Source organism: Zootoca vivipara, chromosome 7 (genome assembly GCF_965207765.1).
Source record: "Zootoca vivipara chromosome 7, rZooViv2.hap1.1, whole genome shotgun sequence".
Taxonomy (NCBI): domain Eukaryota; kingdom Metazoa; phylum Chordata; class Lepidosauria; order Squamata; family Lacertidae; genus Zootoca; species Zootoca vivipara.
In genome coordinates, this window is record NC_142590.1 from 784,734 (window position 1) to 798,944 (window position 14,211).

A 14,211-nucleotide genomic window follows, 5' to 3' on the forward strand; every position below is an offset into this window, starting at 1 on the left:
AGGAAGGGAATAAAGAAGGAAAGAAAAAGAAAGAGGGAGAGAAGACAGAGATAAAGAAGGAAGGAAGGAGAGGGAAAGAAAAAATAAGAACGAGAGAGAGGAAGAAAGAAAGGGAAGGGGGGGGTCGCCGCCTTGATTCAGCGCCAGAAAAGAGTGCGAAGGGACCCAGGGGCAAAAAGCATTTCCCGTGCAGCGTGAGGCAGCGGGTGTCCGTTTTAGGAGATGTGTGTAAAGCCTCAGAGTTGCACGTTCGTGAGGCTGAGCCGCGGCAGGAGGAGGAGGAGGTGAGGCAAGAGGAGGAGAAGGCGGCGGCTTGCCGGGTCCTCCTCCTCCACGCGGCGCTGCTGGGTGCTTTGTCTGTGCTTCAGCAGCAGCAGCAGCAGCCGTTTCCAGCCGCCGAGCTGTGGCAGGAGGAGGAGGATTCAAAGTGCTACAGAGCACTGCTGCGTCGCAGAGGCTCGGGACTCTCCGTGCGGCGCTGCTGGGCGCTGACCTGGCAAGCTGCCTCCTCCTTCTCCTGCTGTGGCTTGGGGTGCTCCACACAGCGCTGCTCCAGCCACCTTTCTACCCCCCCCAGGCTCCAGCTGTTTGTCGGCGCTTTGTCGGCGCGGCGCATCAGCAGCAAGGTCCCGCTGCTGGGTCCCGCTGGCTGGGGCGCTCGGCGGGCCACATGACGAGGTCTGGCGGGCCGGATTTGGCCCCCGGGCCTTGTGTTTGACACCCGTGCTCTAGTCAAACTGTTAATTCTATACTGTAGTTTGTAACAGTTGAGGAGAGCAGGGTGCTTGTCTCACAGTGTTTAATGGGCAGAGGGACATAGGAGAATCTGGCTAGCCAGCAGAATGCCAGCCTCTTTTCTGCTTTCCCCCAAATTGCCTTGCTACCTTCTCGTGGGGCAAGGTGAGGCGACTGCCTGAGGTGGCAGGATCCACAGGGGCAGCAGACCCCAGTGTAGATCTTTATTCTCCCCTTGTTCCTGATGTAGATTTTTCCTGGCGGGCAGAGGGGTGCCATTTTGGGTTCATTTCAGGTGCCAAAATGTATTGTGCTGGCCCTCCCCAAACGCCATGCCCATTTGGGACTTTATCAAGGATTAAAATGCCAGTGTAACCTACAGAATGAAAACACTGTGGGACTGCAGGCTGTAACATGGGCTGTGGGATACTGAATTGATTGTCTGGGAGAGGGCATTTCTGGAGTAGAGCAACTCTATCTGCAATCCAAGGCAGTGACTGGAGAGAATGACTGCAGTGGGGTTGCCTGTGGAACTGCTGCCTGCAACTACAATGTGATGCTTGTCCCACAATCTGTCAGATGCTGGCTTACCCTGGACCAAATTGAGCAAAAGCTTGCCTGGTGGGGAAGAATGACTGGAATGAGGTCACTGCAAGTGAGGAGGTGCCTCTGCCCTTCCTGTCCCGCAGGCACCAAGATGAACAGCGAGAGCTAAAGGGCTCTTTCCTGGAGGCTCTCAGCTGGTGTCTCTGCTGACTTCCAGCCAGGTTGGTTGGACTGTCTTGAGTCTTGACTGCAGCTGCTGCTTTTTCTTCTATAAAAAAAATGAAGTCTATGCAGCAGAGTGAAGAGATGTGGATGACCCAGAAAGTCTACATCTGCCTCTAGTGGACAAAATCCTTGGGGAGAATGACCACCCCATTTCTAGGATTGTATTCTGGAATTCTATTCTCCTTGTTGGTTTTACAATAGTCTTTTCTTTGTGCCCATTTTCTGTCTCCTGTAAACAACTTGAGAGCTAGCCATACAGTGTCAGTGTTTTGGAGAGAGGCATCCCTAAATTTCTGTTTGTAAGGAGGAAGATTAAACCAGCCCTCTTTTTATTTTATTTTTTATTTAAATTTTAAAATTTTTTTTTAAAAATTTACTTGTAAGGAGGACAGATTTTTCTTAGGCACCTTTTGTTGTATTGCAATGTATTTATTTTCCAATCCACATTTTTATTTTAAAGGGGAGCTTTATGGTTTTATACCAGAAACTGTTGATCCCCCCCCCACAATCCTTTTGTTTCTGTTAGGTTAATATTTTAACCAAGAGGTAGGAATGAACAGGTAATGTGTAACGGATTGATTGTCTGCTTTCTAACAGCCATCTTTCCATCACCCAGCTGGAGTCCCAGAAAAAGGCTACTTTGTGTGGTTCCCAAAATGTTTGATGTGAAGATACTTAAACGCTCTTAGCTCTTCTAGCTCCCTCTGATGGGGGAAATTCAGATGGCTTTATGGAAAAATAATTCTTCTTGTTTGCAGTAAACACTTTAGGAGTCAAGAGGTGGTTTGATTAGTGTTTTATTTCCTCCCTCAAATGAGCCAAATATAGCCTACTTTTTGTCCTCACACTTTTAGGAGAAAAGGCCCTTGTGCATAGCAATCTTCAGGGGCCTCTGGGTATGAAACTGCATTTTTTGTCATCCGTTGAAGTGGAGCCAGGACAAAATATCACCAGCCGTGCCTCTGAGGCCAAAAAACAGTTTCAAGGTTAGCATGAGAAGCCCTTCCTCTCCACATAAACAAAGGCTCCAACTGAACTGCACAAACTGTTTGCCAAATACCTTTATTGTCAGCAAAAGTTAGGCTGGTGAGTCAGTTTGGGATAAAGAAGGTGGTCTGCAATTTGGGTAGTGCAGGCTTTGCAAAGCAGATTGGTTAATTCAGCCTCTGACCCCCAACCTCCCGCGGTTGGTACTGGCTGTCCCTTTGGCTAATATCCCAGGCTATGGAAAGGGCAAGCCATTCTCCAAAGCAAAAAGCAAATCACTATCTAGTTATGAATAAACCTCAAACACTTAGGGAGGCACACCCACAATGGGAGACTTTGCAAGTAACCAGAGTCCCCTCCTTCCCCACCCCCACAGCAACAGACTTATCAGCCTAAAAGGGACAAATACATCCTTTGGCAGGTCTCCAAAGGCCTTCACCTCCTCTCCCAAGTCATGACAAAAGCCTTCTCCTGGCCTCACAAGCCCACAGATTCTGTCCAGAGATGAGATTTCAAGTGGGAGGAACACAGCTCTGTCCAAGCGTGCAGGAGTCCAGGTCAGCCAGCAGATGGAGCCACTGCTGCATTTGCTCCCAGGATGGCTGGGTCTTAGTCTAGCAAGCAGACAATGCTATACCAGCAGCCCCAGAAGATGGCTCAAAAAATGAAGCAAGTCCCCTGCTTTGCTGAGCGTGTCCTACCCTCTCTAGGCAGGCAGCCATTAAATGACCCACACTAAGCTGGAGCGATAGTTGGCTGCGGAACTTCCTTGGAATAAAGCCTGGTTTGTGTGACCACAAGGAGCCATGTGAGGGCAGCTCAGGCCATTGCCCAGGACACACTTGACGGACAAAGGGAAAAGGAAAGGAAGACCCAGGGGAGAGAGGCGACTCTCTTTTATAGCATAGCCTTTGTTATAAAAACGGAGCGGGGAATAGATTGCCAGCCTGGCCCAGGGAGGAGACAGCAGGGCAAGCCCAGCTGCGTCATCCGCTCTTGTGACAGGGCCAAGCCAGGAGTTGATTTCACTACATCTAAACACACAAGGGGATTAGTCTAAGAGAACGGAGTGGAAGTGGGCTGAGTAGGAAGCGGAGATGGAGAGAAGAAACTCTCAAGGCTGGTCTTTCGCTTCAGAGTCTTGATCATAGATGTAACTTCCGACTGCACCTGTGTTCACACCTGCAAAAAGAGCAGAAGCGTCAATGGAAGAAAATGGTTGAAAGCAGAAAGGCCACGTTAACACCCAGCAGGCAGAAGATGAGAGCAGAATGCACAACTTTCTGTGCTAAGTTTCTTTTCCGCTTCAAATGGTGTTGCTCCTCCTGCTTGGACTAAGAGGAGTTCACAGATCTGACTTGTAACTGCCATCTCATGTGAGAAAGAAAGAAAGCCTCTCTCTGTTTGGGGACATAGCATAGCATAGCACTGACTAACTTCAAAATACTCCATGTACATGGGCAATTATGTATGAGACCAAACTGATATCTTTTATTATTATTATTATTATTATTATTATTATTATTATTATTATTAAACTTCTCATTGTATTTTCTTTTAAGTATCTCTTACTACATCAGTTTATGTCAGTTTATGTCAGGCCAGGTTTTCTTGTCTCTTGTTTAACAACCGAGTTCCAGAAAATCCATCTGTCCCAATATCAGACTCACCTTTTGGTCCAAAGAGGATCCCATAGCATGGCTTGTGGCAATAAGGCTGTCCATCATGCTGGAGGGGAGGAAAATGGGAGAGAAATACATCACTATAAGCCATAAGACTAGCCTCTCCACCACTGGATGGCCAACTATTGCATGTCCAAGGAGCCTTTCCTACTGGCCATGTGTGCAAGTGCTGGGGGAAGGGGGAGGCAGGGGTCTTTCTCAAAGACCCTCACCAAAAGCAGAGGCTGGCCAAGGATCCAGCTTGGCCCATGTGGCACCGATCATAGTGAAGTGCTGAGTCTCCCTGCCTGGAAATGACCTTGTGCCTAAGGACAAGGGCAACACAAAAGGCTTGGGTCTGCCTCTGTTGTGGCAAGATACAAAAGAGGCTGGTTCCCAAGGATTCTGCATGTCTTAGATCTCATAGGCCAGACCCATTAATATGAAGCAGGGGTTTACTGTCCCTGAGTGACACGGGAGCTTTCGCATCCAGAGCTGGAACTCTCTGGCTGTGTCTACATTACACCTTTAAAGCCTATTCAAAACACGTTTCCCCTTCAAAGAATTCTGGGTACTGTGGTTTGTTATGGATTGCTGGGAATGGTAACTGTCAGGGGTAAACTACATTGCCCAGAATCCTTTGGCGACAGAATGAGATTTAAATGTACAGTGGTACCTCGACTTATGAAGACGATCCGTTCCGTGGCCATTTTCGTAAGTCGAGGTTTTCGGTTCTCGAAGTGCCGCTGTGGCGCATGCGCGAAGCACGATTTTGTGTTTCTGCGCATGCGCCAGGCGCGCATGACGAAAGGACTTCCGGGGGTTGTCAAAGCGTTCGGATGTCAAGGTATGACTGTACAGTGCATATAGCTACTAGGAACAATGCAGAACTGCAATTTCCCCCTCCTATTCTATTTATTTATATTCTGCCTTTCTCCCTAACATGAATTCAAGGAGGCATACAGATAAAACAGAAATAGCTAAAAACACCAGGGAGGGGTAATTAACATACAGATATTTACAATTTTAAAAAACAAAACACACAGCCATTTCCTTTAAAACAGTCAGTTTCAGTTGGAGTTTCTGAACCATTTTCATAGGCAGCCCCATGTGGAACTCATTACAAGAACCCAAACAGGATCTAACTCCAGCATGTATCACGGTGGCCCAAGCCAACCTCTTCAGGAAGAGGCACACCTAGCAACTACTTCTGACCGCAGAGACCTGGGCTTCACACTCAGGAGTCCAGGTGAAAAGGGAGAAAGAGAGCTGGGTGTCATCAGCCTACTGGAGATACCAAACTCCCAAACTCCAGACAATCTCTCCCAGCAGTTTCATATAAATGTTAAATAGCAAAGGGGACAGAGTCAAACCCCGAGAGACCCTAGAAGGTCAACGTCCGAGATGCTGTGGGGCACCTGGACCCTCCTTTGCTTGCTCCTTCTGCATACATACAGCTGCTCTGTGGACACAGAAGAATGCCGCTTGTTTGCTTTTCAGAGCAGTAGCAGAGGAAGCTCTTCATGCCAAAACCAGTTCAAAGGGGAAGAGCTGCAGCCAGGATTTCTGGCTACAAAGCAGGGCTCATCATCAAATTGCTATATCAGTTAGCAAACAGGCAGCCAAACATACAAGGTTGAATCTGCCTCTAGGATTATAACTTCTGACAGTTCTCACGTTGCATTTTTCCTTCTAGAAGATGAAATGCTATGTCAAAAAAGCACTTTACGCACATGAAGAGCATACAAATGTTATCTGGCTCTGGAAGTGTATGCTAGGAATCCACAACAACTGTATGAAGCGGCTCGAGAGAACCTAAAACAGGAGGGAGTGTTTAATATTCCAGAGCAGACAAAGGACTATGCCCTGAGCAGGTCACAGAGGCTAGAAGTACACTATGAGAAATCACAGTCATAAGGCAGGATGACTCTAAAGTCAAAGGAGTGGACCTTTTCTGAAAGGTGAGCAAAACCCCTCTCTAAGCTGGACTGATACATACTGTGAAAGCTCTTCACAACTAAGTTTGGAATAAACCAATGCCACATTAACCTGCCGCTGGTAAAAGTCAGTTAATCAGAGCCTCTTCCTCATTATCTTTATGCAACAAGCATTTCTTGCTAATGATTTTTACCAATTTTACCAAGAGAGCTTTCACATCTGTGATACTTTGGAAGTGCACATGTGAAGTTGCTCAAAACCATAGATCGCTCCAGGAATCATTTTGTGTGTACCTGCCTATCTCAAAGCATGTCATTAACCCAATCCTCAGGTTGTAAGCCATTTCCCAAACTTCTGGTAGCAATCTCACAGGCAAATGCTTTTGTGTTTTTACTAAAAACCATAACCCCTAACAATGCATTTCTAGTGACCGTGTTGCTATTATGGTGAGTGGTTTGAAATTTTTAGTGTACAACCTTTTGCGAATTGAAAACAACATCTATCCTTTAGAGTAGGAAAATCTCCATAAGAAAATGCACATAGAGATTCTATTGGATTGATGGTGGGGTGGGGGGAGAGGCAGTGTTTTCTCAGTATCTTTCACCAATATTACTTCTAGATAAAGAGAAAGCCATTCAGAAAAAAATGAAACTATCACACAAAAATTGTGAAGATTCACTTTACGACAATTTTATTGAACACTACGTGTATTTTAAATGTGCAAAGTATCTACCCAACCCAGAGACACCTGTGTTAAAATGCAGCGTTTGCACCCGAGCCTTACCTCAGCGTGGCCTCCAGGGATCAGAGTCTTTCCACAGCGCTCACAGCGCAAGCAGGGGCGGTGCCAGTCCTTGCCCAGTGAAGTCACCTTCTCAGCTAGAACAGACAAGAAGTGGCATGCGAATCTGCAAGTCAATCTGTCCTCATGGCAACTGATGCCGCTAGTGCCTCACAGAAAACCATCAGACAAAAAAACCCTCCGGAGATCAGACAAACCCAAAGCAGTGCTGGGAGGGTTGGGCACAAGAATCTCAATGTAACATTCTGGCCACAATTCAGCATCCTCAGAATCTCGGCTCCCCATTTCCTTTAGAGCAAGTTCCCACCCATTCTGGGTGAAATGAAAGGCTTGCACATTTAGGGCAAAATCCCCAAAGCTACAAGGAGGCTCCGTTCTGTGGACTGAGAGATGAGGCCTCCGTGCTCTTCAAAGCTTCTTGCCCCTCACAGAAGCATAACAGATACTGCATGCATCAATGCAAATCTTTATGATTAATATAGGGCACAGAACTCAACTGTTCTAGTTGCAGAATCCTTGTTACTTTGTTCTGTTCAGTCCTGTGTACAAGGGTCAGCAGGAATTCCATCCCCTTATGCACATCAATACAGTAGTCCCATTAGGAATTCCCCCCTTTTCTAACAGAGTGTGGATGCTACTTAAGTATAAATCTAGAAATTGCAGGCAGCCACTGAACCGATCAATTTTCTGCCAATAACTTCCAGGAACAGACCAGGAACTGCTCCATTTGGCCATTCTTTGCTCTGGCACAACTCTATGTCCCAAGGGAGAACTTGGTGTGTAGCCTTACAGATTGCAGTCTTAGCAGACTGGAATGACCCTTCAATCCTTTGTTTCTTTAGCTACCACCTCACACAAACCCACTCCCCACTATGAAACCAGGATGTCAGGAACATAGCCCCTCAGAGTGCAGGGGGTGAGTTAGAGATTGAACTAGGGACCGACTTTGCAGAGAACTGCCTGTCAGAATCGAGAAAGGGCCGTTCAACCCCCCTTTTTGGAGAAGACTCTATTGGCTCTCAAGGAGAGGAAGAGTTGGAAAGCAGTCAAAGCGTTGATAGGCAATCAGGAGATAAGCAGAGGTCTGAGTCTGGGTTGAGTGAGAGTGAGCAGGAGGGGGGAGAGCCAGGCGTTTGGATAAAATCAGAAGGCAACGGGAAAGCAAGAGGGGAAAGGCAGGAGTCTGGCATCCTTCCTGTTGTGGGAGGGGAGAGATTTCAGACTGTCCAACAAACGTAAATGCAAGCAGGCGAGAAGCCGGGCTCTGGATTTGTCTTTTTCTAAATAAACCTACATAAAACTGCCAGAGAGTTTATTACTTCTTATTGGAGCTTGCTTGTCTGCTAGAGATGATATATTCCTTTTTTGAAAAATCTAATTATCTGCCATTCCAGGCCATGACCATTTCTGGCTTGGTGACGCTGGTTTCATTCGGCTGCAACATTTCGCTATCTCTGAAGCAAAGGTGGGACAGATGCAGGACAGGCCAATACTCACCAAAGTAGACCTTCTTAGAGCAGCGTGGGCAGATGTTTGGCTCCCCAGTGAAGGTGGTAATGCTGGTAGCTGGAACACAAATGGGAAGGCACAAATTCTCCAAAATGCTCAGCTCCAACCTCAAGAACGGGATCTGACAGACCTTGTTCCTCTTCAGCCAACCAGCTCTGAACACAGCATCCAAGGAGGAGCCATCATACTGGACAACACTACACCTATTCACCTGGAAGGACACAATCATCTTGTGGCGCTGAGGTACCATAGGTATCCTCTCTTGTGGAGCTGTGCGAAGAGTCCTTTTTGGCTGATGAGGTCAAAGGCCTTTGTCCACAGCTGCCAAGTACCCTGTTTTCCCCGGGAAACCCTCGTATTTTCTCACCATTTCCCGCAGGTGTCCTGATTGGCAAAATACCCTGTATTCCCCCGGATTACGGAGCTCCTGCCGGCAGCCATTTTCTTCTAGCGCCACATCGGCACCGGAAGTCGCTTCTATGCACTTCTGGACATGTGTAGAAGTGACTTCTGATGCCGCTCTGCCCATTTCTAGGGAAGTAATAGTACCACTGTATTCTGCTCTGGTCAGACCTCACCTGGAGTACTGTGTCCAGTTCTGGGCACCACAGTTCAAGAAGGATACTGACAAGCTGGAACGTGTCCAGAAGAGGGCAACCAAAATGGTCAAAGGCCTGGAAACGATGCCTTATGAGGAACGGCTTAGGGAGCTGGGTATGTTTAGCCTGGAGAAGAGAAGGTTAAGGGGTGATATGATAGCCATGTTCAAATATATCAAAGGATGTCATATAGAGGAGGGAGAAAGGTTGTTTTCTGCTGCTCCAGAGAAGCGGACACGGAGGAATGGATCCAAACTTCAAGAAAGAAGATTCCACCTAAACATTAGGAAGAACTTCCTGACAGTAAGAGCTGTTCAGCAGTGGAATTTGCTGCCAAGGAGTGTGGTGGAGTCTCCTTCTTTGGAGGTCTTTAAGCAGAGGCTTGACAGCCATATGTCAAGATTGCTTTGATGGTGTTTCCTGCTTGGCAGGGGGTTGGACTGGATGGCCCTCGTGGTCTCTTCCAACTCTATGATTCTATGATTTCCAAAATGTCTGCAGTGCCAGAAGTCGCTTCTATGCACTTCCGGACATGCGTAGAAGCGACTTCTGGCGCTGCAGACATTTTGGAAATGGGCACAGCGGCATCGGAAGTCGCTTCTATGCATGTCCAGAAGTGCATAGAAGCGACTTCCGGTGCCGCGGCGCTGCTGATCCTGGATTTTTCAATCCGGAACTTGGCACCAATGCCTTTGTCAGGTCTAGGAAGTCAAGGGGTGTCTCTGCTCTCAGCACTTCTCCTGCAGCTGACACAGTGAGAAATCTCACCTGTGGCTCCTAGAAGCTGTCAGCATGTGACAGCGGCCGCACTCCAGGAAACGACACTGACTGGCTGGCTTAACCAGGTGAGGGAAGCTGATGGGTCTCAAACCCTCGTTGAGTTGGGGACTTCCCCTGCATGCAAATACAGGCTCTGGCAGACTGAGCGGACAAGAGGGGGTCCAACGGTCAAGAAGGCGGTTTCTGCCCATGCTGTGGAGGGAAGTGAGGGACAGATGGGGCTTGTCACCCTAGGAAGGGAGCCCACCCAGGAGTAAACCCTATATAAATCCAGAGTTGAGTCCCTAAGATGGTCAGATGGCACACTGTACGCCTCCTTCTGGCAACTCCTGGAGCCAAGCTGGTGCCAAACGTCTTGCTCTGCTTTCCTCTGGACCATGTAAGCCAGCCAGGCTGAGAGGGGGCAGCCCTCATCTGGACAGCCCTTGGCTCCAGACACGCTGCCCAGGCTTGTGCTGCAGGGAGGTCACTTTGGTGCTGCTAATGCAGCAAAAAGAAGGTAGGGGGCAGCAGTTATGAGTTAGAAGCTCAACCTGACCGGCGTGAGGTTCAAGCGCTACAGGTTGCCTTCATTGGTGGGAGAGAACATCGTGTCTCACTGGTCAGTTTCTGCCCACCTTAAGCCAGGCAGCTGCCAGTCAAGACAGTTCTTACCTGCCGCTGTCTGCAGGTTTCAATGGCTGCTTGGAGCTCAGAGCATCACTTGACAAGTGGACTGAACTACTGCACCAAGCAATAAAGAAACAATCCCTCTTGCACCTTGCAATTTGAAATGTCACTTTCTCTCTCTCTCTCTCTCTCTACCATTAAAACACACAGATATTCACAATAAAAAACAGCACAGCACCCTCCCTTTCCTTCTAAGCAGCCAGTTTCCAAAGCCTGTTGGAACAAGACAGTCTTCACCAGTCAGCAGAAGAACAACAAAGTGGGAGCCAGTCTAACTCTCTAAGAAGGAAGTTCAAAGTCTGTGAGCAGCCACCACCAAAAAGACTCTGTCCTGCATCGCCACCCAGTGTGTCTGTGAGGGTGGCAGGAGCGAGAGAAGGGCCTCCCCCAAAGATCTGAGAACCCAGGCAGGTTCTTATGAGGGAACATGGCTTGTCAGGTAACCTGGACCTAAAATGTATGGAACTTTTCTCTATTTCTGTAGAACTGCAACATAAGACACAACACTGAGTATGGAAGGAGCAACAAAAATGGATAGCAAGCGAGTTATCAGGAATCATGAAATGAGCCAACCACAGAGTCTCCCCATTGCCCAGCAGGGAATGGAAGGAGCAGGGGTGCATAGGCTGTTGCCTGCCACAACCCAAACGCCCTCGCAGAACCCCTTCTCCTGCTTCCTGGGACCCAATGCTCACCTTTGCTGGGTCCCTTGGGTGCTGCACTCACTTTCTTGTCTTCCACTTTGGGTATGTGCTCAGTAGGGCCTGGAGCCACTTGTCCTCCAGTTTGGGGCTTATCATAGATGTAGGATCCTGCCCCTCCGATGTTCACACCTGGAAAATGGAGCAGGAGAGGTCAGAAGGGCTTTCTGCCCAAAAAGAAGTGCTTTTCCGTTCTCCACAGCTGTGTCTATGTATTTGAGGGAAGCCATAAACATCTTCCCATGGTGTTCGTCAGCCTAGCCCAGCCAGCTAAAACCACCATCAGAACATACAGCAACCCAGTCCTTGTGGGCGGGGGGGGGGGGGGGGGGCGGGTTGCAGTGATTTCCAGAAAGTCATTAGTTTGCACCAGGCGTCCTATTGGGAAGACCCAGTTCTCTGAGTCAGGAATGCTTTGACGGTGTTTCCTGCTTGGCAGAGGGTTGGACTGGATGGCCCTTGTGGTCTCTTCCAACTCTATGATTATATTATTCTCTGAGTGCATGTTCTGGAAGTTGGGCAATGGGGGCAGTACAGGATTCCTTTTGGTGTACCGACCTCCCCGCTGCACCAAGGATTCCCTGCCCGAGCTGCTTCAGGTCGTGGCGGATGTTCTCCTGGAGGCACCTAGCTTGGTTGTCCTAGGGGATTTTAACATCCATGCCGACACAACCTTACAAGGGGCTGCTCGGGACTTCGTGGAAAGCATGGCCTCCATGGGGCTGTCCCTGAATAACTCTGGCCCAACTCATAGCCACGGACATGCCTTGGACCTGGTGTTCACTTCTATGGATGTGGGTGATCTGACACTAAGTGAAAGCGAAACTTAAGAAGCGCCATGGTCAGATCACTACCTGGTGCAACTGGACTTCTCCGCGACCCTTCCCCTCTGCAGGGAGGTGGGACCGATTTGGATGGTCCACCCCCGCCACCTAATGGATCCAAATGGTTTCCAGAGAGTGGTAGGGGATGCTTTATCCCATGTTGATGGCCTCTCAGCCGATTCCCTGGTGGCCCGCTGGAATGTGGAGTTAACCAGGGCTATTGACTGTCTGGCTCCGAAGCGCCCTCTCCGATTACATGGAGCCCGGACAACCCTGTGGTTTTCCACTGATCTGAGGGCAATGAAACAATCGCTGAGACAGCTAGAGCACTGGTGGCAGATAACTCATTCTGAAGCTGACCGAACACGGGTTAGAGCTCAATATCGAGCCTACCAAGTGGCAGTAGCGACGGCAAAGATTTTCTTCACTGCCTCTATTGCATCTGCAGAAAACAGCAGCAGGAGACTCTTTCAGGTGGTTCGCAATTTAGCGGAACCACCTGCTCCATCGGGGCTCAGCATGGGCCACATGATCTCCTGCAATGATTTTGCAAAGTTTTTTGCAGATAAAGTCGCTCAGATTCAGGAAGAGGTAGACTCCACCGTGGGAGCAGGGCTGGGGCAAGGGAGTGCTAGAGCCCTGTCTAGTCAAGTTGCGTGGGATCAATTGCAATCTGTTACTTCCAAGGATGTGGACTGGCTGCTTGGACGAGTGAAACCAACCACCTGTCTCCTTGATCCTTCCCATCCTGGCTTTCCTGGCTTATAAAAGCTAGCCGGGAAGGCCTGGGCGATGGGCTTCGCGGGGTGGTGAATGCTTCTCTCTGTGAGGGAGCCTTCCCAGACCCGTTGAAAGAGGCAGTTATTAAACCGCTTCTTTAAAAACATCTTTAGATGCAGCCAATATGGCCAGCTATCGCCCAGTCTCAAATCTTCATTCTTGGGCAAGGTGATTGAGCGAGTGGTTGCTGAACAACTCCAGGCACACCTGGAAGAAGTGGACCATTTGGATCCCTTCCAGTCGGGATTCAGGCCTCATCATCCTTCTGGACCGTCTTGAGGGGCTGGGGGCACTGTTATACAGTGGTTCCGTTCCCCCTGAGTTGTGTCCAGAAAGGTGGTGGGGGATGAGTGTTCAGACCCCTGGGCTCTCACTTGTGGGGTGCCTCAGGGTTCTGTCCTCTCCCCCATGCTTTTCAACATCTACATGCAGCCACTGGGAGAGATCAGTAAGAGTGTTCATCAGTATGCGGATGATACCCAGCTTTACCTCTCTTTCAAATCAGAACCAGTGAAGGCGGTGAAGGTCCTGTGTGAGTGTCTGGAGGCGGTTGGAGGATGGATGGCGGCTAACAGATTGAGGTTGAATCCTGACAAGACAGAAGTACTGTTTGTGGGTCAATTTTGTGTCCAGGGCAGCTATTCATCAGCTCCATCTGGTATGCAGGCTGAGACCCTACCTGCCCGCAGACTGTCTTGCCAGTGGTAAATGCTGTAGTTATCTCTCACTTGGACTACTGCAATGCGCTCTACGTGAGGCTACCTTTGAAGGGTGACCCGGAGACTACAACTAATCCAGAATGCGGCAGCTAGACTGGTGACGGGGAGCGGCCGCCAAGTCTTGAAAGACCTACATTGGCTCCCAGTACGTTTCCGAGCACAATTCACAGTGTTGGTGCTGACCTTTAAAGCCCTAAACAGACTCGGCCCAGTATACCTGAAGGAGCATCTCCACTTCCATTGTTCTGCACGGACACTGAGGTCCAGCGCTGAGGGCCTTCTGGAGGTTCCCTCGCTGTGAGAAGCCAAGTTACAGGGAACCAGGCAGAGGGCCTTCTCGGTAGTGGCACCCGCCCTGTGGAATGCCCTCCCACCAGATGTCAAAGAGAAAAACATTTACCAGACTTTTAGAAGACATCTGAAGGCATCCCTGTTTAGGGAAGCTTTTAATGTTTAATAGATTATTGTATTTTAATATTGTGTTGGAAGCCGCCCAGAGTGGCTGGGGAAACCCAGCCAGATGGGCGGGGTATAAATAATAAATTATTATTATTACTACTACTACTACTACTACAAGGAGCCAGCAGCTTCATAACCGAGTCAGACTACTGGTCCCTATGGCTTAGTGCACTGACTTGAGGACAGCTCTTCAGGGTTCATTCAAACAGGGATCTTTCGCAGTCGTACATGGTGAGTTGAAGCTGCCTACAAAATGATGTGCTCTCCCAGTGAGCTC

General features: G+C 48.9%; 1 protein-coding gene across 1 annotated transcript in view; it reads right to left on the reverse strand.

Moving 5' to 3' along the window:
* Positions 1 to 2,287: 2,287 nt before the first annotated feature.
* Positions 2,288 to 14,211, reverse strand: part of LOC118078516 (cysteine-rich protein 2) — a 43,597-nt gene continuing 31,673 nt past the window's right edge. Inside the window, exons 4-8 of the mRNA XM_035102413.3 lie at positions 11,147 to 11,284; positions 8,392 to 8,460; positions 6,877 to 6,971; positions 4,164 to 4,221; positions 2,288 to 3,675 (exon numbers count right to left, since the gene is read on the reverse strand). Of these exons, the coding sequence (XP_034958304.1) occupies positions 3,608 to 3,675; positions 4,164 to 4,221; positions 6,877 to 6,971; positions 8,392 to 8,460; positions 11,147 to 11,284 (428 nt within the window). The 3' untranslated portion in view covers positions 2,288 to 3,607. The remainder of the gene's footprint in view (positions 3,676 to 4,163; positions 4,222 to 6,876; positions 6,972 to 8,391; positions 8,461 to 11,146; positions 11,285 to 14,211) is intronic.